Source organism: Colletotrichum fructicola (genome assembly GCF_000319635.2).
Source record: "Colletotrichum fructicola Nara gc5 chromosome Unknown KSG_Nara_v1_contig05, whole genome shotgun sequence".
Classification (NCBI taxonomy): domain Eukaryota; kingdom Fungi; phylum Ascomycota; class Sordariomycetes; order Glomerellales; family Glomerellaceae; genus Colletotrichum; species Colletotrichum fructicola.
Window position 1 is genome coordinate 1,827,552 of NW_027094055.1, and position 27,116 is coordinate 1,854,667.

Here is a 27,116-nt window from a genome sequence, read left to right on the forward strand (position 1 = left end):
TCAGAGGTTCGAGAATGGACAAGACAGTATACCCACACGATGCCCTTTGAAAGGCGTGATTTTGCTTGAGCATATTTGTGCCAAGGCCAACTTGCATAGCAGTCAGAACAACGACTAAGTAGATGGTAGAGCTAGCCATCCATGTAAAGTTGCCTTCTAAAAATGAGCCGTACTGGTTCCAGTAGGATCGGTAGGCGCGTAAGGGCGTCTTCCACAGATAGTAAAGTTTATTCAGACGGTTTAAGCGCAGCTCGCCATAGTGGAAACGCGGATCAATTTCGCGGTAGATGTTTTTCCTGTCTAGCAGCTCTTTGACGAACTTCCGCCATGTCGACCAGTTGAGCTCTCGGGGGAGCAGGTGCTTCTCGTGAGCGATGATGAAATCGCTCTGATGAGAAACAAGCGCCACGTAAGAAAACAGAAAGCCGAGAGCTCGCTTTCTTCGAGGCATGCAGCTACATGACTCTCGATTGATGTGACCAGTTCCACCAGAAGGGTCTGATATGCAAGACAGGTAGTCCTACCAGAACGGAGGTTCCATGAGACACCGCGGTATAGGCTTGATCTAGGTTCTTGACTTGCTCCAAACGAGATGCATATCCATCTGCTCAGTGACTTGTATCTGACGCGCAAGCAAGTTCTGGTAATGCAGTGATCGCGCTGGCACTGGTCTGCCGGCAACCCAAAGCCAATCATGAACATCGGCTAGACGCTTGAGGTTGAGCTCTTTGTCGATACATTCGAGCATAGTTGTTTCCGAAGCACTTGGATCAATGAGGTTCTCGTGTGCGTCCCGGTAAGCCGCCGGTAGCAATGAAGCATAGGCATCGACAATGTCTACTTTATCGACGCCCCTGTCTGTATCGCTCAGCATAGAGGTGTGGAATGGGCTCGGCTGTTGATGTCCAGTCAGTGTTCGGGTTTCCACGGCATCTAAAGGGTTCGTCTACCTGAGCCCCGCGCTTCATCTCGACGTCCCCGTTTTGATCGCTCATAATGATAAGGTGAATCTCGTTGGGTTTCCAGACATTCGACTTAAAGGGGCGAAAACGGTAGAAACATGAAATCGGTTCTTTCAAAGCTTGAAGGAATTACGCGTTCTTCTCACTTGATTGATTTAGTGGCTAGAACGTTGCAATTGTTACATAAATCATTTGGATCAGGTGGTCTGGAACACCCAACCAAAAAGATCAAAAATGTCGCTTTCTGCATTTTACAACATGTCTGCCTGGGGAAGTCCTGCCTGATTGCGGCGAAGCCTCTTTTTCTGCACCTATTGTTGAGCGCCTGGCTAAAGCCTTGCTTACTTCTCGGACTCGCAATCCTTGTAGCTGACCGGCGATACATACTTACATCACCTCCTAGCCTATAGCAACAAAGGGAACTACACACCATCATTTCAAATGGACTAACGCGTCATTTAGTCAAGTAGAAGCCAATCCAGGGCGGTTTTCACGACTTTTCAGACTCTGCCACGTCTGGCTTGTCTCAAATAGGTAGACTCTTAAATGCCACAGATGAGTCGAAAACGTCTCCCATTACGAACTCTATATTCTTTTCTTAATGGGCCCATAGAACGGCAATGTTCTCTCCAAACTAAAGCTCCTCCAACGTACCCCAAACGACGTGAATACAAGATTGCATACTTCAGCATAATGAACAATGATGAGAAAAGAACGGCAATCTGGGTGCTTAGCATCATTACTGGCTGGCTAGGTTTCTTTATGTATTTGTTCAAAATCCATCGCTCGCGAAAATCCAGAAAAGTGGTCGAGGAACTCGACATGACCGACCTCACCCGATACGACATTCCGTCTGCCTCGGACCCTAAGAAGACCTTCAAGACGATCAACAAGACGTGGGAAGAACAACTTAAGAAGAAGGCAGCAGAGCGACTGGCGGAAGAGAATAACACTGCGCATGGCGAACCCGTGTGGCTGTCGCTATGGGCTTTCAAGGGCGAGCTGCGGCACTGGCTGCTTCTTGCGCACCGCTACAAGTATGAACTGAGGAGGAAGCGACGGCCCAATCCGACATCTGAAGGAGAAGTTGGTAACGGTCGACCATCTGCCATGGAAGAGACAACAGAGACCGAAGGCCCTGGCGAACCGATCGATGATGTAACCAATACATCGGGCTTTGGCAAGTTCTACGAAGCCGCCACCCGCCAGTACTCAAACTACGCATCAGATATGGAGCAGCGGGATGAGTCAATTGGGACTCGGGCAAAGCCTGAAGTCCAAACCAAAGGCGGCCTCGTCATCATGGTGCTCATTGGGTGGACAGACAAATCCAAGGACCAAGTTGACGAGGCATTCCGGCAGGTCGAGAGGGAATTTGGAGATTACCATCTAACACGCAACAACTGCCAGCACCTTGTGCGGAACCTGGCCGACCTCATCGTCACTAAGCCATCGCAGGATTGGGACTGGTTTCGGAAGATGTCCTTCAAACGTTACGGGGAGTACGTGGGCCCGCAAACTTTGGGAACCCCTGGAGGGCTTTCTCGGTTGTTGTTGGATAAGCTGGAAGCTTTGAGGGACAGCGGGACCATTACTGAACCTGTTGCCTTGAGGGTACTGGACGGTCACATAAAAGCACTCAAGCTGTACCTGATGACCTTGCGGCTTGAAGTCAGTAATGTTTGCATTGCCAATGCATGGAGAGGAGGACAGATTGTTGCTGCGGACCAAACTTTGCTCATGACCTAACTTGAATCTCTTTGAATCGGTACTATTCGCGTGGAGGAATTTGGGAAAGGCGGTTCACGTTAGTTTCTTTGTATTTCATATTCCTGGACGGAGGCTTGGTTCGTGGACATTTCATCTATTCGGGCACAACGCACTGACATGCTTTGTTGTGCTGCCTGACTGCCAGCTCCTTCCTCAATCCCCTCTCTTGAAAACGAACGCTTCGCTGCTCGCGTACGTGGAATCTACGTCTAATGTTCATAAAGTTTTGAACGCCGGCATAAAATCAGTTTTAATTACATGGGAATCAAGATTCTTCGCCAAAAAGGTCCTCGTTCATGAGCGGGTAACAGCAATAGCCTCCTCCAAAATGTCAAGACCCTGCTGGATCTCCTTCTCGGTGATGGTCAGAGGGGGCACGAAGCGGAGGGTGTTGGTGCCGGCGGTGATGATGAGCAGACCGCGCTCGCGGGCGGCCTTGACGATCGGGGTGGGGTCCTGGGTGAGCTGCAGGCCGAGGATGAGGCCGCGGCCGCGGACCTCCTGGATGAGCTCGGGGAAGCGCTCGCGGAGGGCATCGAAGCGGGTCTTGAAGATGGCGGCCTTGGCGGTGACGCCCTTCTGGAGGGCGGGGTCGGCGAGGCGGGAGACGATGTTGTGGGCCAGTCGGCAGGCGAGGGGGTTGCCGCCGAAGGTGGTGCCGTGGTCGCCGACCTTGATCTTGTCGGCGACGTTCTTGTTGACGACGGTGGCGCCGATGGGGAAGCCGTTGCCGAGGGCCTTGGCGGTGGTGATGATGTCCGGGTGGGCCTCCTTGGGCAGGTGGGTGTGCGCCCAGAAGGTGCCGGTGCGAGAGAGGCCGCACTGGATCTCGTCGTAGATGAGGACGGCGCCGACCTCGCGGCAGCGCTTGGCGAGGGCGACGAGGAACTCGTCGGAGGCAGGGGTGACGCCGCCCTCGCCCTGGATCGGCTCGACGATAACTCCGCAGGTCTTCTCGGTGACGGTGGCGTTGATGGCCGAGACGTCGTTGAACTTGCCGAGCTTGAAGCCGGGCAGCATCGGGGCGAAGGGCTCCTGGTACTTGGGATTGTGGGTGGCGGACAGGCTGCCCATGGTGCGGCCGTGGAAGGCGTTGTTGAAGGAGACGACCTCGAACTTGTCGCTGCCGGGGTTGGAGACCTTGGCGGCCTTGCGGGCGAACTTGATGGCGGCCTCGTTGGCCTCGGAGCCGGAGTTGCAGACGAAGACGGAGTTGGCGTCGTGCATGGCGCCGGCCTCGAGGGTCTTCTCGACGAGGAGCTTGGAGAGGGCGCCGGTCCAGGGGTTGTAGTAGAGGTTGGAGGCGTGCATGAGAGTGCTACCCTGGTTCGTGACGGGCTGTGTCAGTCACTTTGCGCAAAATGACTCAACTATGGCTCGGAGTTACCACCTACCTGCTCGGTCATGAGCTTTGTGATCTCGGGATCGCAGTGGCCCAGGGCGTTGACGGCGATACCAGCGGTGAAGTCGAGGTATTGCCTGTTCTCGACGTCCCAGAGGACAGAGCCCTGGCCCTTCACGAACACCGGGGGCGGGCGGGCGTAGGTGGCCACCATGTAAGGCGCATGTTCGCGGACGAGAGCGGCGCTGGGGGAGTCTTCGGTGGGATCGGGGTTCGGGACGGAGGCTTCCTTCTGTGAGGTATTGTCAGTCAAAAATCTCAAGAAAAAAACATCGTGACTCTGCCTCCGGGGACAACGACTCACGCTGATGCTCTCGGGGATGCTGGAGGCGGCAGCGGTCGCAGAAGAGAGCGCACGGGCGTTGAAACGCGAAGAGACGGCCAGGAGCGGCTGACACTTGGCCAATTGAAGTCGCAGAGGGGCACGGAACGCCATTATGGTGAGTTGGAGGGCAGACTCGACTCCGTGGGAAAACAAAGGTGGTGTTGAAGGAGGAGGGCAGAGGTAAAATTTGGGCCGGTTCGCGCATGGATCGACGGGATTAACAGAAAAGCACCAGCAGCAGAGAGTGACTCGACAATCGGCTTATCGATAACGCCCTTGCGCCTCCGACGTTTGGCACGTTTTGGAGGGGCAGCCCTCCACTTCGGTCCGGCGGGTACCTCGTTTTTAGCGCTTCCCGGGGACGCCCCCTCCGATCTCGGGCCCAAGCGCTCAATCTTTCGGATGAACCCCACGTTCGTTCTTCTTGTCAAACATGTGCGTACGGCGCCCAACTAGGTATGTTTCGGTGTTTGAGAAGTTTCAGTTACGTCAACTAAACATGGAACTATCTACATAACTTCCATAATTCCTGCTCAGTTGGCCTCAAGCAGAGTCTGATTAATGATGCGCTTGGCCAACCAGTCGCATCTACCTCGAGCAAGCGTCGGATCAGTGCCCCTCGCAACATGCGTTGAGTTATTAGCTTCACCGAGAACAAGAAGGTTCCCCTCAGCACCGTACTGCTCGAAACCAATAACATTCAGTGCCGTCGGGACTCCGCTCGTGACAAAGCTGGCAATCCAAGACTGAAGAACCCTTGAAACCGCAACATCGATGTCTGTGGTAGGTGGAAAAGGGGCTCCAGCTGGGTCAATCGCTTCCCCACGATAGAAAGTGAACCCAAGATCTTGACCGTGGACACCGAGTGGGGCTGCAAACTGGTAGTTGTACGTGGCGTTGCCCAAACCACGCGATGTGAAGGGTTGGTTGCAGGTGAAGCAAAACTCCCCAAAGCTCTGGTAGGCCCGCTCGAAGTTGTCGGTGTAGCCTTGAGAACCATCGAAAATGGGAGGATACACCTCTTCCTCCAGGGCAGTAGCACTGTCGTTGCTGATGCCGGCAACAAGGGTGCGCACGTACTCGGAGTAGGCCTCGGTGGTGTTGATTCTGGGGTCACCGAAGAGGATGCCTTCGTTGGCGTTGGTGCCGATCAGTGCGCGAACGTAATCAAACTCCCCACTGAGCAGCATTCGCGCAGGCTCCTCAGGAACGAAGACACCATCGACGGCTGGGTGAAAGGCACCTTGGTACAGCTGACGGGTGACGATGTTGTTAACAGCGATGAGGACGTCCGATGGCAACTTGCGCAGGGCATCGAACGAAGAGACATTTGCAACGCTCAACACGGTTTCGACAACATCCTCGAGTGCTTGACTGGACCGCGCAGGTACGAAGCCGGTGGACTGTGTGATGATCTGCTGGAAAGGGGCCGGTCCTTGGTCACCACCAAAGGCCGTCAACTGGTGGATGATGGAGCCGCCGCCGGCACTCTCGCCCATCACCGTCACACGGTCTGGAGACCCACCGAAGAGATGGATGTTCTCCTTGACGAATTCTAGAGCCAACCTTTGGTCATACAGGCCAGCGTTAGGCGTCCCTTGAGCCTCTACGGTAGGGCCACCCAAGAAGCCAAGTGCCCCGAGCTGGTTACAGATGTCAGCAAAAGGTGGATTTATGAGAGCTAAGTGGGCCGAGAAAGATGCCAACAGGGGTATGGTCATGTCAAAGAGAGCACGCCATGGCAATAGAACGGAAGGCAAATGTACTGACCCTGTAGTTCATGGCAACGAAGATGAAACCATCATCGCCAAGGTCCTCACTGGCTTGCAGCAATCCAGTTGGATTGTGTAGTCCCAACCCAGTCTTTTCTCCAATCAGGTACCCTCCGCCATAGATCCAGACCAACACCGGTGCCCCGGCGCCAGAATTGCGGTTATCGTAGATCTTCTTCGGCACGATAACATCAAGAAACAAGCAGTCCTCTGAGATGCGAGGGTCGGCGGGGGGTTCAGTCTGGTTGGCAGCCTGCTGTTGCAACTCTGCGAGGTCAAGCACCGTGCCGCTGATGTAGGAGAGGATCCACTGTGTTACCGCCGTATCGTTGAAAAGAGTGAAGGGCTGAGGGCAGATAGCGCCACTGGAACCATTGTTGACAACGTGACTAGTGTTGGAAACTTTGACAGGCACAGGAGCTCGGAATCGGAGGTCGCCTACGGGCGGTTCCGCGAAGCGGATGTTGGAGAAGTTGTAGGTGCCTGCGTCTTCCTGTGAGATGAACCTGAGTTAGCATCATTGTAATGCAAGACCAAGTTTGGAAAGTGCAGGAAGGCTTACGATATAGCTGATAGCTTGGTGGCGTTCCTAGAACGAGAGGCTAATGTCAGTAGCTGCGAATTCAAAGGCTCTTCACCACATGCTCTCTAACTTACATGAGGCAAGTCGACAATCGGTAAGTCTGGTGTCTGAGTGGCGTTACTGCCATCATTGCACACGGCTCTCGATTGAACTCCGCGAAGAAGAAGTGCGAGAGCAACTTGGGAGAGCTTCATAATGAGTGGGGGTGTGATTGAAGGAAAGTACGTTAGAAGTGATCTGCTTACAGGCTCTGCAGCGTCAACTAACACAGCCCATCGACCAATATTTATAAGATATCCGCCTCCCTATACTGATCGCCATCAAAACTTCTCAACGCCTGCCTGCCAAGCGACTCTGACATATTTCCCGAATTTTGCTGCCGGTGTAGTCTGCTTCCCGTGCCCTGTTGCCGACCAACGGGTCTGACCAATCTGACGTCCCGGTGTGGCCGGTATCACGATTCACAAAAAGCTGCATGGGCCCGACGGGATGGTTCTTCACTCTTAAATGGCTTGGCAGGAACCACAACCACGGGAATAAGAGAAAAATGAGAAACCCGATGATTGGGAGCGTGGAGTCTGCAATATCGCTATATTAATGCTCTAGCAAGATCTGGCTAGCGTTCCGTCCTCGAAAATAATTCCTAGTCATGACAGCTGCAGCTTGCTGACAAAAGCTCGAGCCAACCGCGGGGATTACCCATCGGCGCGGCCAAGGGACGGTCCGTGGAGTTGACTTGTGACAGAGAGAGACCCCTGAAGTTTTCTATTTCTAAGCTTAAGCAGCACTTCGGGATCGGTGCTTCGTTGTGACGAATGTCGGACCCAATGAGCCATAGTTCCGTTTTCGCCAAGACGACAAGCCCTCGATATTGAGCCTTTGCCCCGGGCGTCTGAGATGTTCATGCCCTGTCAACTATCTACTTCGGCCGAATGACGGCCCAGCCACCTCAGAATTCATTTGATGTCTTGCTGTCAGGAGCGTGCTCGCCATGATGCTTGCACAACATTCGTAGAGTCAAGAGATAATTGGTCCAGTTCGTGTGTGTCATTTCGGCTGCTATAAACCAACCACCTGAGTACGCGAGAAAATGGACAAGTTGTCACCACACGTCCAGCCGAGTTTTCCTTCCATTATTTCTTCGACTCAGGTACCTGCCCATAAACCACATGACTGTGTACAAAATTAGCCAGCATCCTCTACAATGAGAAAGGAAAAACTTACTAAACCATGTAAGCATGGAAGGCGTTATTCCGAATCTCATTGCGCACGTGCGCGAACAAGACCTGCGCCTCCGCCACAGTCCATCCCAAGACGCCGGTATACAACCTTAGGTTATAGGCCTCCAGCCCATCGAGAGCCTGAATCATGTTCATGTGCCCGAGGTCCCTGAGATACGGGTCCTTTGGCCACATACCGAGGGGGCACTTGATCTGCTTGTGGTGGATGTTCACGAACCCAGCCTCTCGCATCAACGGTTCCAGCAGGGGCCCGGGTGACGGCTCGCGGCCTACCTTCCTAGAGCCCTCCATGAACATCTTGATCATCTTCATGGAGTAATGGTCGTCGGTGATGGATCCATCGTCAGACTTGAAGAGAAGATCCCAGTCCTGGAACTCGACCCAGCCACCGGGGTGGGTATTTCTAGATCAAAGTTAGTGGTGTTCGTGCAGATGTCATGATACAATTACCTACTTGAAGGTGTTCTTCACGAGCCTGGGCCAGTCTGCGATTGCCCCTGCCATGAACCGGCAGTAGATGAAATCGTATGTCGGCGCCACCCAGGGGCTCTCCACGTCATCGACCTCGAATTTGACGTTCGGCGGGACCCTGGCTACTGTCAACACAATGCACTGATGTCATAGAGTCAATGTCATGATAAGTGCGCACCATTCGCTTTGAACAGGACTCAAGTCGTTTCCGATGACCTGCAAAGTATTAAGATTCGTTCCACTTGCCGTCACAGACTTGTGCGCGGCTAACCTCGGCGTCCGGAAACAGATCCGCAATCTCTATAGCCCCTTCAGCAGGTTAGCTAGCGGCAGTGGTAACGTCAGAAGATTTTCACTGACAGATACCAGTTCCAGTCCCAATGTCCAGAATTCGGTGCACCTTGCCTTGTTCAAGAGGAGCGTGGTGCAACTGGTTCTGGGTCAACTTGGTCAGGAAGCTAGCATTAAAGTCTAAGCGGTCGAGTTCGTCCTGTTCGTTTCGTCAGTCCTCAATGCTTGAAAGGTTGGAAAAGCTTAAGTGGGCTGTTACCGCATCATTAGGCCCATAGTATGCTTGATTTGTCTCAGAATTAATCCTTTCCCAACCAAAAATTGGACCTCGAATCATCACTTACTGCCATGGCGGAAAGCGTGGTAGCGTCGCCCATTCTCGGTGGGGTAGTCGTAGACGCTTGACGTGACGGATGTGGTATATCCGGAAATTGACCTGCGGAGTCAGCAGAGTTAATGGTTGAAGTCACTATTCTTACAGCTGTTCATCCGTAACGGAATCACGGTCGGCGATCTAGATACGTAGTCAGAAAGATCGATCGACTCTCTAGACAAGCCAATACATCATCACTTACACCTTCGTCGACTTCAATCTCGGCTTGCTGGGTCGCAGGTTCGGTCGTTTGCCCTGGGATTTCGGCCTCAGGTGAGCCTGCCGATCTTGGTGAAGCGGTCTTGGATTTTGGAGGAGTGGCTTCTGCCCTTGGCGAGGGGGCTTTCGCCGTTGAAGGTGCCTCTGGAGACCTTGGGGCCTGTGACGAGTCCGCCATCCTGTATGTAATTAGTCCGCAACCTCGGTCGACAGAGACCCAAAAGCGTAGGCGCGAAGTTTGGCCGGATAAAACGTAACCTGCGTCAGAATTATCAGGAGAAAAGAAAGAAACCCGAGTTTGAAAAGAGGGGATTGTCGGAGGGACCGATGGGTTCAAATCAGGAAGGCCGTTACAAATGACAGGCGACGGATACTGTGGGTTCAACGTGCTCTTCGCAGACCGGTGACCAGCTGTTGGTGCAAGATGCGCGTTGTGCATGCCCAGCACGCGGATATGCAAGTGCGTTTTCTCATGTCAACGTATCGCCCTCGTAACGTCCAGGATCAAGCACTAATCAGGCGTTGCCAGTCTCCCGATGGTGGGTCCGTTGCTGATGTCCAGCCGCCCGACGCCAATAGGGTTCGACCCGTGCCGCTACCCCAGCCTTCTTCGAAGAACACCACCTGCATACATCAGGCCAGTTTCCGGGCCTAGTGCCTCTCCAGATCCATTGGCAGCGGCGAAGGGGGCAACAGTGCGAGGACTTTCACAAAATGTTTGCATTAATGTGCATTTCTTGCAGTTCTTGGAAATATGACAAAATATAACGGGGCCAATCCGCATGAGCAAAACAGAAAAACTCATGGCGTCTAGCAATAGACTCGGCCATAGAAACTAAGATGGACCTATCCAAATGTCAGTCGCAGTCGGGTTTCATTACAGAAAACTCCTCTTTCTATCGGTTTCAAATTGCAGGAGTTACTTGCCATAATTCTTGACAGCACTTGGCCGTGTGTGTCAGCTTACCGCAGCCAATATTGACAGTTTACGCTTTTAATTGGACCCGGATAATCATCATGCGGCACCTAGCAAACCCCATGGACGTCTAGGGAGTCTTCCTTAAGCCTGTATACTGCCGTCGACAATAGAAAGACGACCACGGCTTCACTAGGGCCTAGAACGGTCAAACTGACAAATTAGTAGAAAGTTACATCCTCTGATACTTAGCTGTGCATACATACTCGTCGCACCAGACGAGTATGCACCTAGCTGCTACTGCATACAAATAGTTGCAATTCCACTGCTATATGTGTGCTATCTCTTCTGTTAAGTCAAGCCTCAACAGATAAATGCCCCCATTTGGGTCCTAGTGGAACTCTAAGAAAATGAGAATTATCAACGCTATGAAATAAAGTTTACTGCGTATTACTAGAAGAAATAGCTGAACGATGTAAATCGAGCTTACTGTCTCCTTGATCTTTTGTTGGTCCGCCTGTCTCACAACTATTACTAGAAGACCTGTCCAGCTAGAATCGTAACATGTTGAGCTAATACAACGTGGATCCTGTGCAACCCCAGCTAGCGGAGTCTTGAACATTGTGTATAAAAATTGATACATAGAAAGGCTGACTTACTAGACTAATCCTGCCCCCCTTCTCAGAACCTGCAAGGTTAACGACTTGGCATTCCACGTATCACCCACCGGTGCTATGGGGGTCAGGTTGTGTCTTCGTCCAGCGGCCATCACAAAGCAGGGCTTAGCAATGCACTTGATATCCTCCAACGGATTCCCTACAAATGCAGCTAGGTCTGCAGCAAAGCCTGGCTCAATCTTACCACATTCAGCCTCTAGATTGCACTCTTTTGCCGCAATCGTTGTTGCTGCAGCGATGATCTCCCGCAGAGTATACCCTGCGTCTGCTAAGACGGTAAGCCCATCTACGTAACGCTCAAAAGGGCAAAATCCGATACCAGCATCCGTCCCTTCTATGATCCTGATGCCTGATTCCCGCAGTAACGAAAGATTTGACACAACATTTCGACTGTCCCAGGGGCAGAAATAGTCCGACTCGACACATGCCGTGTTCATTTGTAGCAAAGTCAGTCCTATTGCCGTGCATTTAGTACAAGAGAGATTATGATTTACCCCAAATGAAGTCTGTTGATTCACAAAAGAAGCAAAACGCATGGCCGCTGCTCAAGTCGTTAGCAACCAAACGAGTTCGGAAAGAAGACAGCAAAATTGGCCATGAGACCAAAGTTTGCACTACTTTCATGGTTCCTCAGACATACTTCTTCTTCTTTATAGTTATCGTTAATTTTCTTTTTAACGGAGAAATCACGTCTTTCTGGTAACCTGGTTTATTTTTCTATTGGGTTCACTCCTCTGGAGACATATGTTGTTCAACCTGCTTTAGCAAGTGTCATGACTTATGCCCTTACGCTATCAAACAGTCATGGTTATGGTTGTGTCAACGATTCCTGCCTTCGTGGGTATGCTGGCTCTAGGCCTATTGCCTAACGACGGACTGCTTTGGACACGATAGGGTCTCTATCTTATGACTGTAACCGGGCGTCTACTGGGACTTTTGATCTGGACTCTTCTTCCATCCAAAGTCTCTGGCAGAACTAAGAAGTCGGTCACCGGGACCGTCAGTTTCATCGCCTCCTTGATCGCAAACGCCATAGGGTCACAAACATTTCAAGCTCCATGGGCACCCGCAAACATCCCAGCTATAGTAATTTGTGTGACGTAAAGTATGCTTTGAGGTGACTTGTTTATCGCTTGGAGGTTTTACTGAAAGTCGATCGCGTTTGTGGATTGTAGTAACTAGGTACCTTGCCTAGCTCTATTTTGATGTATTCGAGAATCAGCGCAGGGAAGCTGTTATTCCGGAAATGGGATTATCACTGGAGGGGTCTTCTCGACAAGGTCAAATACAAGACGAATTAGATGTCACCGACCGGGAGAATGTGGTTTTCAGATATAGCATGTAGTCTGACATGGCACACTTGCTCAGACACAAGAACCTCCGTCAGAGCAATGTTGGCTGTCTTAGATTAGAATCTGACAACCGCAAACCTTCTCCGAGGGCACGGACCATTTCCATGATGAATCTATTCTTCACGTCTCAAGAACCTTAATCTTCGTTTCTTACTCAAATGCCATCATTCGGCATGGGGCCTAGGAGCATGGGGCCTAAAACCTGTGTTAGACGATGTCATCTTCGTTTTCTCGCACTGCAATAGAAGGCCGAGGACCAGCATCTGCGGCCGTGACATTGAGTCTAGAACGTTTCTTAATCGTCGCGTTGAAGGAGGATCTTATCATTTCATTATCAGGAGTGCAAGACATCGGCCGTTTCAACCTTAACAAAGGCAAATGGGGCCCAATGTGACGTGGAGCTGGCGCAGCTCATGTCATCGTGCCCACTGGCCCCTCGCCAAGCCAACCGGCTGGTGCTCTTCCATAGAACATCAGACCATCCGCAGACTTGAATTGGAGCCGTTGCCACAAGTCTCTGTCTGGAAACTTTCCCCTGATGTTTTCATTTCTCCATGACGCTGGCAAATCCCGGGTTCTTTACTCAATAACCCGTCTGCGCTTAATACCGCATATTTCAGAGGATCCATCCTCAGGAAATTGTCACTGGGTCTGCTGGTGTTGTGCTTACCGCACAGATGCTCGGAATGTGGGAGCGTGGTATCCCACTCAACATCTAGCGTACCAAAGTCGATTTCCGCCCGATGTTGAACTGGAAGCGGGCAACAGCGGAAGAAGGCAGGATCATCAAGGGTCTTTGCCGATGGTGATGTGACGTGGACACGCGGGTGTCGACGGCGGCAGAATTACATGAGTGCGCGTCTGTTCAGTGTGATTTCTCCGACTCGGGGGATTTTCAACATCCCTGCATCCGAACCCCATTTGCACCCTGTGGCTCTTCATTGTCGGGTAGCACCTCACTGCCTTTCAGGGGCAATTATGGACGCAAGTGCCCATTGACGTGGCTGAACAGTTTGTGCAAACAATGCAATCCGCTGGCAGTCTTTTTGACAGAAGGAATTGGTATCATATAGCTATTTAATGTGTTATTTTCTCAGACAGGTCGCTACCAAGCCTCGCGGGGATGTTGCGGGCGTTGCTCGACAAATTGACTAGTCCTATCATCAATGGTGACCTGGATCTCGTTCGAAACCACAATGCCATTCGGCGGCTTGCTTCCAGGTATCGGCGAGACTGAGCTGGTCGACGTCTTGATGTCCTGCATTTTGACATCATTCATAATTCGTTCCTCGCTTTCAGTAAATGAAATGTTGGCGGTGATTGGGTTCGCACTTGATGGACCAGTGCGGCGATCGCGACTCCGTTGAGAGTTGCCGTATTGTCCATTCCCGCCACCAATGGTTTGGAATCCACTCGGTGTCTTATAGGCCTTCTTGGATGAGCGCAGCATGCTGGGCCATAGGGGCTTGAGCCAGGTCCGGATGAGAGGGAAGATCATAGGGAGGTTAGTCGTGACGACGGCGACGAATGTTTCTCGCGTTCCCCATGTTCCTGCAAGTTGGGCTCCGTTGACGGGATCCTGCCCAAATATGTCAGTAGCTATTAGATAGAGGCGTATGATAACAACTCACAACCAGGACAAAGATACTCTTCAATGTCGCACAGACCAAGACGAAGATACCGGCACCAAGGACGATGGTCGAGGCAATCTTCTTGATAAGTCTGAGCGTAGACTCCCAGAGTAGCGGGATGGGAATAAGAATTAGGTATATGTCGGTCGAAACGTTTGCCGCGAACGATGTCCAGATGATCGGCAAAGAAATGGCAGCCTGGCAAGAGTCTAGAGAAACCGTTAGCTTAGAATACACCAACGAAGCTGTGATATAGAAGACTTACTGCCGGGATCCGGGCTGATCTGCCAGTACTTGTCGAACGGTATGCATGCGAGGAAGACGGCAAGAATAGATGCCATAAAGGTTCCGATGACCAGTCCAAAGCCTATCCAAATGCGCATCCGGTAGCGGCGACCAAGACCTTCCTAAGCTATTGTCAACTACAGTTCGCAAGGCTTGGATGTTGTTATACGCAAAGGGACGGGGACTTACAGTAAGTCTCAGATAAAAGAATAGCATTGACAGCTTCAATAGCAGAAGCAGGGCGGAGTAGGTTGTCCATCCCGCGACCTGGATCTTGGACCCGATGACCCTGTATCACACATTGTTAGCGCCCAATATCATGATCCAGTTAGATGACACAAACCTTAGCGTGAACTCAGGATCACTGGTAGACAACGCCGTTCGTTCATCATCCGTCATGCCATTGTTGGCCAGACCATGCGCGATGTTGCCCACCTCATACGCCAAGGTTGACTGGATGGTGTAGAAGATCTGGATAGATTGGGATCAGCGATAAGCTTTTCGCGTAGTGGGATCGTCGGGAGACACGTTGTTGACATACAGCGGCACCGAATGCAAGGTAGTCATCGGCTCGGAAATTTCGGAAGCCAACGGCCTTCGCTCGGGCGAACATTCGGAGGAACGTCACAACCATACCAACGCCGTAGAGCGTCCAAGCCTCGATCGTCATCCGGCGAGCTGCTTCGGCAGCAGCTTGTGCGGCGGCCAGCGCCGCCGGGTCGAGGGTAGCATCACTCGATGACATTTCGGCTTGATGGTTGGAGTCAATGTCCGTCGAGCGAGCACGCAAACGGGGTGGGGAAGTCGGCGAAGATTGCGGAAACAGTCAGGACGAACTGCACGAGGTTCTTGGGAAACCCATCGTACAAATATTCAAGGCGGTTCACACCGGATGAGGGCAGAAACGGGACAAAACATCTCAATGTTTGACTCAGGGCCCTTGATCCGGCACTACTGCATCGGATGTGCGAGAGGATCGATCATTGGAAACCGAGGAACAGGCTTCAACGCGGAACTTGGGAACGCAGAGTTACAGCAGCTGCGACGTTCCACGATAGAGGTAAACTTCTTCACTATGTGCAAGGCGACCTGTGGTATGGGCTCAGTGTTTGCCAGGGCCCTGGCAGCCTTGGTTTCCTGCATGGTCCCATCTCCGAGTTACGACCCTGTGAACCAGAATTTGTGTCAGGGGTATCAGAACACTAGCAGAACAAACGCAAGTGACAGACGTGACGGATTATGCAGCTAAGCTAGAAGGGTCCCTGAAGCCCATGAACATGTTCGTTCCCATCGGACAATGGCCGATTCCGGTGAGCAGTACGTGCGTTGCTACCTCAACGGTGAGTGCGTACAAGGACGTTGCAATCCTTCCTCTAGCTTCGTTCGGTGACGAGCCGATGAACACCGGAACACGATTTCCATCTGATATCCTCGTTGCGACTGCCATATGACCGGCCAAGCAACAAAAAGGATACCTTGAAGGACCTAGCACTTGAGAAATGGATGTTACTCCACTTCTTCCAACATCTCTCTCTGGTAACAAGCTCTTCAGTGGGGATGTGATCACATATCTAACTTGCATATCACATTCAAGTCTGAGGCCTCAACTTACCTCCACTACGTTCACCATAGGGCACGCTGGACAAGCCAATTTCGACGGTTGAAGGAGGAACTTCTCCACCATGCCAAGCTGCTAGATCAGGATGATGAGAACTGAGCCCTGTTGACCCCTGACTCGCCTGGCGTACGACGCGCACAAAATCCCCTGACCCCTGGTGGAGGTCCGAGCGGCAACGGCTGTGCTTCCCCGGCGTCGAGCATCTCCACTACAATACTTTTCTTTACGATAAGGTAATACGGATACTTCGGGGGATGTGCTGAGGGGGCGGAGACAAAAGGGGGTCTTCGCCAGTCGTGAGAGTGATCAGGGTCGGCAACTCGAGCGAACCGATGTTCGGCTCCCCTGAGACTCACCATTCAAATCCTTTCGGCGAAGAGACCTGATAAAAGCTTTATACCGGAGGTTTGGTTGAAATAGTTCCACGGAACACAAGAGTTACACGGAAGACAAGAATGCGTAAGGGTTCAAGTCTATGTTTGACAGGTCTATGCGGCCCGGAAGGTAAAACATGGTCCGGCACTTGGGCGGCGCAGACCATAAAGCAGCGTCGTCTGGTCTGGTGTGTTTCCTTTCACTCCGCGTCTAGGCCGAACGTCTGAAGCTTTTCTCATCGATCCCCTGCCTTACGAATTGTTAGCTTCCAACGTCGAGTCCAACATGAGACCACGAGACCATGCGCCCAAAACATTCCACAACTGAAGAAACCCTTAACCCATTGATACCGAGAAGCGCCGCGGCTGTGGCGTCCGTCATTTGCCAGGTGCCGCATTGCCGAGACTTTTAGCAGCCGTTGAGGCGTCGGAAGTCGGACTTTGAGAGGGAGGAAGAAGAGGAGGGGCAAGAAGTGGAGCACGCAGTCTTCATCTCTCCGAGTTGCGTAGCATTGCATAGTGGCACAATCGCCCTTAGTAGCATCCGGAAGTTTTGGTCATGGCCGAAGAACTTGGCATCAGCACTCTGCAAGCTTTTGGGTTTTGAGAGCCACACCAATTGCACAGGTCTCCCATGGTACGGGCCGCAGGATTTGCGAGGAGGCATCCGAGGCTTTTACAACACAGGGAGTTGATGGAACGATGTCCCGCTTCTCGAGGTAACGTCAGCATTGGGGTCCGCCGCGGTGCTGGTGCTGATTGGAAGGGTTCCAAATGAATGCAACCGACTTACAAATTGATGCAAGGGAGGGACACGTGGAACAGGACTAGGTCAATCGTGGGCTTTCAGGTTGCCAGTGTCTCGCAACTTTCAACAAGTCAAGACGACGAGCCTGGCCTGCTGGTGTTTAACGCCGACGGGCTATCGCTTCATCAGGATCGCGCATAAACTTGGGTTCTAAGCCCCAGGATCGACCGACCACACCTGCAGATATCGACGTGGGTTCACAGGGCCTTTTGCCTCTTTTGCCCCGAAATCTGTGCTGACCGGGCGGCGCAGAAGCAAGGCCGCATGCATGCCAATGCAGGGTAAGGGAGCCACTTTGTACATGGGACCGAGATTAAGAATGCAAGCAGCGTTGCGACGGAGGAACTTGGCTTACCCGCGACTGCGACCGCATCATGACATGGATGGCGAAATAAATACTAATCGCGGCGCTGTGTCTTCACAGGTTCTTGCTTGCGCGGTACGCTCAACCACCGGAAGGGCCTGTCACTGTCAGTCGCTACAGATACCACCACACTCTCTTTGTCTCAAATCCCGCGATCGGGTTACACTTGGGCCGACACCTCGGGACCAGTTGCATCCTTGGTGAACAAGAGTTTTTATCTTTGACCAAGATCCCTCGTTTCTGACCTCTCTCCCCCCTGCCGTCATCATGTATCGATTCAAGATGGAGGTGCTCACAGCCGTGGCTGCATGGGCGATCGCCTCATCCTGCGCGAATATCCCCGTCGCACGTCAATTTCTCGGAGGCATCTGCGCGAGAGACACCGCGGAGCTGGGTAACAAGCTCTCCGACACCGCCAAGATCTATGAGCCGGGCTCGGCCGACTTCACCAACGCGACCATCCGGTGGTCTAACCTCAACGCGCCGACCGTTAGCTTGGTCGTCGTTCCCGGAACGGAGGACGATGTTGCTGAGACGGTATGTTCTGATCTTCTACGGTCCTTGATGGGATCGACAGAGCTTGAGCGAGTGGCTAATCATCCCATCTAGATCAAATTCGCCAATGAGAAGAGCTTGCCCTTCCTTGCATACAACGGCGTGCATGGTGCTATCACTACCCTCGGCAAGATGCAGAATGGTATCGAGATTTATCTCAACCAGCTGAGCGGCGTTGAGGTCTCCGAGGATGGCCAGTTCGCAAAGATTGCCGGCGGTACCCGCTCCAAGCTTGTCACTGACACTCTCTGGGAAGCCGGAAAGCAGACTGGTAGGTCAAATACCGAAGGTCAACTCAATTTCTACGTAACTGACATCGTTATCAGTCACTGGCACTTGCGAATGTGTCAGTACGCTCGGACCTGCCCTTGGAGGTGGTCATGGCTGGCTGCAGGGTCACCACGGTCTTGTTGCTGATCAGTTCCTCTCCATGAACATTGTCCTGGCTAACGGAACCCTTGTCACCATCGATGAGAGCTCTGACCTCTGGTGGGCTGTCAAGGGTGCCGGCCACAACTTTGGTATCGTCACTTCAGTCAACGTTAAGGTCTATGACATCGAACACAGCAACTGGGCCGTTGAGACTCTCATCTTCAGTGGCGACAAGGTCGAGGAGGTCTACCAAGCTGCCAACGACCACCTCCTTAAGAACGGAACCCAGTCTGCTGACGTCGTCAACTGGTCCTACTGGCTGAACAACCCCGACGCTGATGCTGAGAACGTGAGTTACATCCATTTCACGTACATGGATAACACAGACTGACTGATATGACAGCCCATCATCTTGTTCTGGATCATCCAGGAGGGTGTCGATGTTGTCGACTCCACCTACACCCAGCCCTTCCTCGACATCGGCCCCATCTCCGCCACCCCCACCGCCGGAACCTACCTCGATCTCGCTACCTGGACCGGAATTGACCTTGATGCCATCCCTTGCCAGAAGGCCGGCCTCAACAACCCCCGTTTCCCTATCTACGTCGAGTCCTACAACGTGACCGCTCAGCGCCAGGCCTACGACCTGTTCGCGGCTAACGTCAAGACCGACTCTCCCTTCTACAACTCCCTCTTCATGTTCGAGGGTTACTCTAACGAGGGTGTCAAGGCCGTCGACAGCGACTCAACTGCCTTTGCCTTCCGCGAGGACAACCTTCTCTTCGCCCCTCTCATCACCTACACCCCCAACGGCACTGCCCTGGACCAGCAGGCTGCTGACCTCGGCAACCAGCTGCGCCAGATCATCCACGAGGGTAGCGGTCGTGAGCAGATTCACGTCTACCTCAACTATGCTTTCGGTGACGAGACGACCTCTGAATGGTACGGTGCCGACCAGTGGCGCCAGGATCGTCTCAAGTCTCTGAAGTCCAAGTATGACCCTGAGGGCAAGTTTAGCTTCTATGGCCCGATTGCCTGAGCGCACTAGGCCTTAGAATTAGTCAAAGGGGAAGATCCGAAGAGAAAGATAGAGTTGTAAAATGATAGTAAAATGATACATCTTGAACATGAATAGACAGCATGTGTCCATGACAATCCGTTTCCCCAAAGCAATGCGTGTCTTCACATTAGTGCACCTCTAAGATAATGGCTAGGGTTACGAGGTGGCCTCGCGCCCACGGCTCTTTTGGATCCCTATGGGCTTCAATCTCAAGACTTTTGAAGGCATTAAATCACCAGCTGGGCTAGTCCCTAAGTCTAGTCGTTATGTTGGGGATGTGGCCCCCGCAGGTTCAAGGACCCGAATCCTTCGGGCGGAACGCCAGTCAGCATACCGGCGCCGGCGTCTGACAAATGCGCCCGCTTTTCAATTGACTCGGCGCCGAAATCTATGATCTTTCTAATGTCGTTCTCTGCTCGACGCAAAAAAATGCATACATAAAAGCTTCGATATGGTGGCGCTTATTGACCTGAATCGTCTCTTAACATTTTCTAAGCATAGCTTACCACAACGAAAGTTGATTCTTTTCTGAATAAGTCGAAGCCAAATTATACTCTCGAATCCTTATCTCACAATGGCTGATCATCTCCCCCGCCGACGCATCGTCCTGTCCAACCTGCCACTCGAGCCTAGTGGATCAGCCACCCAGACCGAACCCGCAGTTGAAGTTTTGACAGAGCAGTTGCAGACTGAGGAGATGTTTGGAGGCCTGCTTCGCAGAACGCCTGTGGGGACTGTCTCTGCTGTTCCCACTAATCTTGATGGATCGTAAGCTAGAAACACCTTAAGAAACTGGATTGAGCTGTACTAACTTTGAGAAGAGGACTTCCCAAGATTGAAGCTGCTCCCGGAAGCGGCGTCGTATTTCCCGGTGGCCTTAACGTTTACTTCTTGGATCTTGCGCCTGGATGCACAACTCCCATGGTGAGTTAGATTCTGAGTTACACTCCTAGACCACAACCTAACGAGTCGGTAGCATCGCACTCCCTCGGTCGACTACGTCGTTGTCAATAAAGGAACCCCCACCCTTATTGAAATGGTCGTAGGCCAGGCGGCCGAGAGCTATGCGATGCAGCGGCGCGCACGCGCCTAAGGGCGCGTGAGGCTATTATAGCTATATAACTCTATAGTTTTAAGGCCCATAATCCTAGAAAAAAAAGGAAAAGACTCCTTACGTTCTGTTACGGTCAGCTATCCGACAGTAGGGTCTGCTAACAGAAGCTGGGGATTGACACGTTATAACAGTACACGAAGGCCGTGGTTTAGTCGTGGGTCGTTGGCTGGTAGTAGATCGGTCTTCAGAGGCTAAGGTGATCAGTCTTAGACTCAACAAGTAATTCGCAGTGAAGGTAAGCTGAGAGTATCCGTGAGGATGAATACTAAGTTGATTGCTAAAGAGCTATGGAAGTCTGACCATGAGCCAGGCTCAGGTCATACTATATACAAGTCCTGAACAGTACCCTTTGTCTACCCGGGGTGATCACCTAGGTACATGAGGTGATCGCGATCAGTTGGTCTGACCAACTGATCACTGAGCGCTTCCTTATGCGCTCCACTGATCGTGTCCTTATCTTATCATCACGTGACTTGTACCATAGTTCTTCCGTTTCCGAGTGAGTCCCTGTTGTTCCCGTGATCCTGCAGAGTACAAATGTCCTGTCCTAGCCGCCCGACGCCCAAGTGGGTCGGTCAACTGTTATCCATGCATAACGGGTAGTAACAGAAGGGCTATGTTATGATCTATGATTGCCAAGTAACCATTAGTGCCCGGGAATCTCAACCTGTACCATTACACATGAATTATCCCGCGTTGAGAACGTGCTTATATAGCGACAGCTTTCCTTGTCTTTTCAGATTCTCAGACCTCTATACCTTTTGAATCGAAGTTACTATTTCAGTATCAATCGTAGCTTATAACCTAATGGAGTAATATTAGATATCGATGCAAATGACAGTTCTAAAAATAGACGGGTATAGAAACAAATAGAAAGCTTCTGGCAAACTTGCGCATCTTAGTGTTACGACCCGTTAGGCACAACACGTTGGAACAACCCCGCCTGGGATCTCGGCGGCTAACGCGGAACATATGTAAGCAGTGACACAGGTGTAACCAGAAACCATCGGAAAAGGAAGAACTATGGTACAGGTCACGTGACTTCGGGAACAGTACGGACACAAGACAAGGATGGATATGTTGGATATGAGCTATCCTAGCTATCCATGGATATGTTGGATATGAGCTATCCCAGCTATCCAGCATCGTAAGGAACTGTTCGGAACCTGTATATAGTATGACCCTGAGCCTGGCTCATGGTCAGACCTCCATAGCTCTTCAGCAATCAACTTAGTATTCATCCTCACGGATACTCTCAGCTTACCTTCACTGCGAATTACTTGTTGAGCCTAAGACTGATCACCTTAGCCTCTGACGACCGATCTACTATCAGCCTACGAATCAGACCACGACCTCAGTGAACTGTTATAACGTGTCAATCCCCAGCTTCTGTTAGCAGACCCTACTGTCGGATAGCTGACCGTAACACTTAGAACCTGGGAAATACCCACCCCAGCATGGTCTGTTCTAGGATTGTCTCAAAAAGCAATTTGTTATTGTAAGGGGCTGGCCCCTAGGCTTGTTCAACGTAGAGGTGCCGTCGATTGACTATTCTAAGCTGAAGAAGGAAGAAAAGACTTTACAGGGATAGGCGCCTAACAGCGGTGAAGCAGACCGGGTTAGGCGGTGTACCCCGGCAGAATAGTGGGTCCAACGGAGCCGGATCTCGGAGACTGCTCCGGCAAAGCCGGAGATATCGATCCGGGCTCTAGCCCGTGACAGTTATGTCCTTTGTGCTTTGAGTTTTTAATTCTATTTTAATGCTTTTTGCAACGCGCGGGCCCCAAGGGTAGTCTCTCAGCCCATCATTATTGGCTGAGCTCGTTTGCATCTTACCAACGTCCTTTCAACGGGCCCTTCACGCAACGCATGCACGGCTAAAGGCATTTGTTTGCGACTCCAAAACGTGATTACGTGATTCCCAGGCAGATATGATTTTCTACGTATAAATAAAAGACGTGTGGTGTCTCCTTGGGACTCACCCTCCAGCTCAGTACCACCAACAACCATTATCCAGGCCATTTACTGCACCATACGAAAGGTTCTGGCTGGTGACAAGGAGTTCACCATCAGCAGGTATCTTCTCGCTAAGGGCTCTAGCAAGGATTCTACCGTTTTGACGACCACAAGTAGCGGCACGCTGCGTTTGCTACTTTGCATGGACTTTTGAACAACCCCTCATCTCAGCCCGCAACGAAATTCAACATGGCTAGATCGAGCAAAGCCCCCGACGATGCGTCAGTGCCCTGATCTTCAACATGAAACCGGAGACTTTGTGTGCTCATAACGGACATACCCAAGTGGCTGCTAACTGATTGTATCACTAGTAAGGCTGGCTTTGACATAGGAAGCACCAGCACGCGAGCTTGCGTCGAGTGTCCATCGAGAGAACTTTGCATCGAGGTTGAGAACAAGAACATATCCAAGGCATCATCCCATAAGCACGACCCGGGAGACTACACGTCGACAGGATACCCGTTTGATGACGATAACGAGGATGTCTACTTGGGCGAAAAGACTGACCCCGACCGATTGGCGATATCTCTCAAGTATGCCTTCTACGTCTTATCGGATGTCTCTGACGATGTTATGAGCCAATATGCTTTGATCAAGCCACTGCGGAAGCGTATGAATGAGGAAGGCTTTCGCAAGAGACTCCGCCGAGGTCTCGTCGACCTGTTCTCGAAGATCTGGAAGCAGATCGAGAAGCTTTGCAAGCTAGAGCGGCTCAGGATCACGACGATTAGTCTTTCCATTCCAGCCCAATGGATGGAGAGCAGTGGCAAGTTCACCGAAGTCTACGAAGACATCATGCGTGAAGTCATTGGGGCGGGTTCCCGTGACATGGAGATCTGCTTCGTTACCGAGACCGAGGCATTGGCTCATTATCTGCTGAGGGATCACCTCGAAGAGCTTCGCCGCCATGGACACCGCGGTGAACATAGTGCCTTTTTGTTCCTTGACTTTGGCGGTCATAATATGGTAAGCTGCATGCCCCATCTAGCATATCGCCAATCACGTTGAGCCTGAGACTTACTTGGAGTTACAAGAACGGCTGCATTTTCAATGTTGTCTATGGCGAAGATCATGAAGCAAGCTTCTACAGGGTTGGCGAGGCTTTCGGTGAGCTCCCGGCGCACATTCAAGCAGCTTGCAAGGATTAACCAAGTCTAGGCGCGGGAGGTGGAAGCGAGCAGTGGTCTTACGACGTCAGCGAATTGTGCATCGAGCGGACCGAAAACCTAACGGGCCGGCGCATGACAGCTGAGAAGAAGCAAGAGCTTGTCGACAAGTTCGACAGGTTCAAGGATAGTCTGGGCCCTGGTTTTGAGGACGAAAAGCCTTTTGAATTCGAAGGAACGATCGTTTCGCCCGAGGAGATAAGACTCCTTTTCGAGAAGGCGCACGACAAGATCCTCAAGCTGGCAAAACGTCACATCGCAACTCTCTCCAAGTTCAAGATAACCGACAACACCGTGGTCGTTGCTGGTGGAAGAGCAAAGCATGCCGGCATCAAGCAACGCCTCCGAGAGATGTGTCTGAAGAAAGGGCTGCCAGCGCCAGTATTTGTCAACGTTGATCTCTGCGTGCGTTACGAGTAAGTATTGAGGGAGGTCTTGAAATTCATGGACTTGGTCAGCGCTTATGTGGTTCAAAGCTCAGTCAAAATCGCTAAAGGGGCTGCCTATTCGGCCTCGACAAAGATCAGCATTGACGATTTCTTGCGACAGGGCGCTGCGTTTGGCATACAGCGGAAGGCTGTAGGGACCGGACCAGGCTCTGGCAAGAACAAATACTGGGAAGACACTGCAGAGGTGCTTTTCAGCAAGGTATAAAGAGCTATCATTGCCCTCCACTATGTGTCGTCTAACCCTCTTTCAGGACAAGAAGGATGCTCTCGACCTTAACTTTGCGACCGGCTGCGACGAGTTCAAGATCATCTGCGACCCATTCTTTGGGCGCACTGGCTCATCTCAACTGTTTTATGACAGATGCTACGACATCCTGTACATTGGCAAGCTGAAGAGGGGTGGCTCTAGAATTACGATGTCCTTGGAGAAGAGAGGCGGCAAAGACTTTGCTGTGCTCAAATCTGAGTGGGCGCACGTCAGAACTAAGGGCATGAAGGAGTGAGTTAGCCCAGGCTTCACATCCCGCCCACTACCTCTGAGCTTTGACTGTGGGCCCAGCTGCTTCTTTCTTGATGATGAGGAGCTCGACTTCGAACGCCTCTTGGCGGGAGGCACCAAGATCGGCATAGCCGCCAGAACGCGTGCCAGCTTGGCGCGGCAAGATGGCAGCATAAAGACATCACCTCGTTCAACCCCAAATGTGGAGGGCTCTCAGCATACGGCACCTATCGACGATGGAGTCTTGAGTTCAGCAGAGATACGTAACATGGGCGATGATTTTGCCGCACCCAACTTGTCGCCACAAAATACTCGACCGGAGTACTCAGCTGCCTCTTTCGAGTTACATCCTGCCCGGCAGTCTCCCAATGGTTCGGCGACCCCACAGCCAGCACCAGTGGCTGAAATGGTGATTGATACTCAGAGCGACAATTCGTATCAACAGGAAGTGACGACCTCACAACCGGCACCGGTGGCTCAAATGATGATCGATGCCCAGGGCAACACTCCCTGTGTCAGCAGGAACACAGAGCATCAAGGCCAGTTGTCACAGCCTTCCCTGAGCCCACCGGCGAAGCGACCCTCTTCGGAGCCAGGCGTGACCCTCCGTTCTGGTCGACAGTTTACGAGTCCGAGAGATGCCAAGAGGCAGAGAAGGTATGAACAAGATAAACAGAGAGGCGTCTCCGACACGGAATCCTCTGATGCGGATTCTTCCGCCTATGAGACCGGATCTTCAGACGAGGAGTATTATGACTGAGTTTCACAACTTGCACAGTTGGGAGCATAGCAAATCCAAACTTTCTCTGTAATTAGCGGCAATTGGGCCAAAAGTCATTCTTACTCAAGGCCGCATAACGTGAAAACGTGTCCATTGTTAGGAAGTGGTCTCTCCTTTCTGGCCTATTTTAATTTAAGCTAACGCGTGTACATGATCTGCAAGAGTCTTTGCTAACATTGCAGCTTGGGGTGCTATTGCGACCATACCTAGTAAAAAGAGAGGCAGCCTTCAAATCACTACATAAGGCTAACAAGTTTGTAGATACACGAATAATTGTAACGGTAAAGCTCGAAAGGTTTGCATTATTTCTCAGCGCGTAACCTTGTAGGGTCGATGTAATACTCGCCGAGGAAGATCTTCCCATCCCTGAAACTTCCATAAGCGAGTCGAAATCCATACCTCGTCTCAAATGTTGCTAATGAAACCGCCGCCATCAACGCGTTGGCACTCTGTAGACGGCGGTGCCTGTGAGATCAAATCGGCTATCTCAGTCAACTTGAGGTGTCGGGCAAGCTCAACTGAGTTCATCCCTAGCGTCCAGTTCCGATTTGTTGTGCACCGTATGTTTAAATCTGCACCCTGTGTCCATAGAATTTCAACGACCTTTAACCGACGCCGTGTCAGAGCGAGGTTGAGCACGCAGCCGTAATCCGCCACTGGTGCATTGACATCCACCCCAGCTTTCACAAGCATTTCGGTGATGTGGTAATGACCCCATTTAATAGTGATTGCCAGAACACCAGACCATTACTGACTTGGCATGTTCGAGGGTACTCGCTTTTCCAAGAACTGCCGCACGACCTCGCCATGACCAAATTTTGAGGCCACACTGAGGGGATCGTCGCCACTTCTGGGTCTGTAGTTGTCCTGCAACTGCTTCAAAGTAGGCGAGGGATAAGATAGATAATCCCATCCCTTGTAGCGGCTCTTGGGGTCTTCACAGACGTGTTGCGCTTCATAGGTGGCTCCGTATTCCAGGAGAAGCCGTACGACTGAAGCATGCCCCTTTTGAGCAGCTGCCAGAAGCGCGCTTCCACTGCAAGTTGGGCCATCGACCAAGGCATGATTTCTTAGGAGTAGGTGCACGATGCCCACGTGGCCTTCCATAGAGGCCTCGGCAAGAGGACTTCGATCTACGGAGGAGCGGAGGTTTACGTCTGCGCCTGATTCCAACAAAAGGCGCACGACTTCCTCGTGTCCATTCGTTGCTGCTAGTAGGATGGGGCTACCATTAAAACATGATGCGTTGATATCTGCCCCATAATCCAACAGCAGCCTTACTATTTCTAGCCTGCCGCGGCTCTGAAGCATTGCCCAAAGGGTAAAAACTGCCTGCAGGAAGGTTGGGATCTGCTCCATGCTCTAGAAGCGTTCGTGCGATATCCAGGTGACGCCTGGTACAAGCTTGGTACAAAGGTGTTGTGTGCTGATTGACCTGCGTCTTGACATCTGCTCCGCGGTTGAGAAGTAGTTTGACCATTTGGTGATGGCCTTGGTCGGCGGCATGTTCGAGAGGACAACTATAATTAGTTTGGAAGTTGATGTCCACTCCACTGTTCAAGAGAAGCTGGGCAATGTCGGCAAGGTCCGAATAAGCATAGGCTTCAAGAGCAATAAATCCCCCAAGTGGTGTATCCAGACATACGCCACGAGATATCAAAACCTTTGCT

The 27,116-nt window shown here is 51.7% G+C and overlaps 9 protein-coding genes across 9 annotated transcripts; 4 read left to right on the top strand and 5 right to left on the bottom strand.

The window, feature by feature from the left end:
• Nucleotides 1-565: 565 nt before the first annotated feature.
• Nucleotides 566-995, bottom strand: CGGC5_v009192 (uncharacterized protein; the record flags this gene model as incomplete). The annotated part of the gene is made up of 2 exons (XM_032034692.1): nucleotides 566-895; nucleotides 951-995. The coding sequence occupies 2 exons, from the start codon at nucleotides 993-995 to the stop codon at nucleotides 566-568; spliced, it is 375 nt and encodes a 124-aa protein (XP_031886346.1).
• A 789-nt stretch (nucleotides 996-1,784) lies between these two features.
• Nucleotides 1,785-2,711, top strand: CGGC5_v009193 (uncharacterized protein; the record flags this gene model as incomplete). Its single annotated transcript, XM_032034693.1, has 1 exon — nucleotides 1,785-2,711. One exon carries the CDS (start codon nucleotides 1,785-1,787, stop codon nucleotides 2,709-2,711), a length of 927 nt encoding a protein of 308 aa, XP_031886424.1.
• Nucleotides 2,712-3,026: 315 nt separating this feature from the next.
• Nucleotides 3,027-4,570, bottom strand: CGGC5_v009194 (Acetylornithine aminotransferase; the record flags this gene model as incomplete). Its single annotated transcript, XM_032034694.1, has 3 exons — nucleotides 3,027-4,055; nucleotides 4,127-4,366; nucleotides 4,439-4,570. The coding sequence occupies 3 exons, from the start codon at nucleotides 4,568-4,570 to the stop codon at nucleotides 3,027-3,029; spliced, it is 1,401 nt and encodes a 466-aa protein (XP_031886347.1).
• A 422-nt stretch (nucleotides 4,571-4,992) lies between these two features.
• Nucleotides 4,993-7,008, bottom strand: patB-3 (Carboxylesterase patB; the record flags this gene model as incomplete). The annotated part of the gene is made up of 4 exons (XM_032034695.1): nucleotides 4,993-6,102; nucleotides 6,230-6,724; nucleotides 6,794-6,820; nucleotides 6,889-7,008. 4 exons carry the CDS (start codon nucleotides 7,006-7,008, stop codon nucleotides 4,993-4,995), a joined length of 1,752 nt encoding a protein of 583 aa, XP_031886348.1.
• Nucleotides 7,009-7,947: 939 nt separating this feature from the next.
• Nucleotides 7,948-9,587, bottom strand: CGGC5_v009196 (Secondary metabolism regulator LAE1; the record flags this gene model as incomplete). Its single annotated transcript, XM_066152135.1, has 10 exons — nucleotides 7,948-7,987; nucleotides 8,039-8,458; nucleotides 8,510-8,644; nucleotides 8,705-8,742; nucleotides 8,798-8,835; nucleotides 8,887-9,016; nucleotides 9,077-9,099; nucleotides 9,162-9,253; nucleotides 9,297-9,331; nucleotides 9,393-9,587. The coding sequence occupies 10 exons, from the start codon at nucleotides 9,585-9,587 to the stop codon at nucleotides 7,948-7,950; spliced, it is 1,146 nt and encodes a 381-aa protein (XP_066008381.1).
• Nucleotides 9,588-13,459: 3,872 nt separating this feature from the next.
• On the bottom strand, nucleotides 13,460-15,015 carry CGGC5_v009197 (uncharacterized protein; the record flags this gene model as incomplete). Its single annotated transcript, XM_032034697.1, has 6 exons — nucleotides 13,460-13,933; nucleotides 13,986-14,194; nucleotides 14,251-14,392; nucleotides 14,460-14,559; nucleotides 14,614-14,741; nucleotides 14,812-15,015. The coding sequence occupies 6 exons, from the start codon at nucleotides 15,013-15,015 to the stop codon at nucleotides 13,460-13,462; spliced, it is 1,257 nt and encodes a 418-aa protein (XP_031886425.1).
• A 2,686-nt stretch (nucleotides 15,016-17,701) lies between these two features.
• chyH-4 (FAD-linked oxidoreductase chyH) lies at nucleotides 17,702-19,400 on the top strand (the record flags this gene model as incomplete). Its single annotated transcript, XM_032034698.2, has 4 exons — nucleotides 17,702-17,971; nucleotides 18,044-18,260; nucleotides 18,316-18,710; nucleotides 18,765-19,400. 4 exons carry the CDS (start codon nucleotides 17,702-17,704, stop codon nucleotides 19,398-19,400), a joined length of 1,518 nt encoding a protein of 505 aa, XP_031886394.2.
• Nucleotides 19,401-19,995: 595 nt separating this feature from the next.
• On the top strand, nucleotides 19,996-20,730 carry CGGC5_v009199 (uncharacterized protein; the record flags this gene model as incomplete). Its single annotated transcript, XM_032034699.2, has 5 exons — nucleotides 19,996-20,189; nucleotides 20,243-20,345; nucleotides 20,398-20,463; nucleotides 20,582-20,607; nucleotides 20,667-20,730. 5 exons carry the CDS (start codon nucleotides 19,996-19,998, stop codon nucleotides 20,728-20,730), a joined length of 453 nt encoding a protein of 150 aa, XP_031886395.2.
• Nucleotides 20,731-22,740: 2,010 nt separating this feature from the next.
• On the top strand, nucleotides 22,741-25,774 carry CGGC5_v009200 (uncharacterized protein; the record flags this gene model as incomplete). The annotated part of the gene is made up of 8 exons (XM_032027238.2): nucleotides 22,741-22,772; nucleotides 22,863-23,517; nucleotides 23,586-23,658; nucleotides 23,710-24,133; nucleotides 24,194-24,365; nucleotides 24,418-24,665; nucleotides 24,726-25,322; nucleotides 25,708-25,774. 8 exons carry the CDS (start codon nucleotides 22,741-22,743, stop codon nucleotides 25,772-25,774), a joined length of 2,268 nt encoding a protein of 755 aa, XP_031876334.2.
• Between the last annotated feature and the right edge of the window lie 1,342 nt (nucleotides 25,775-27,116).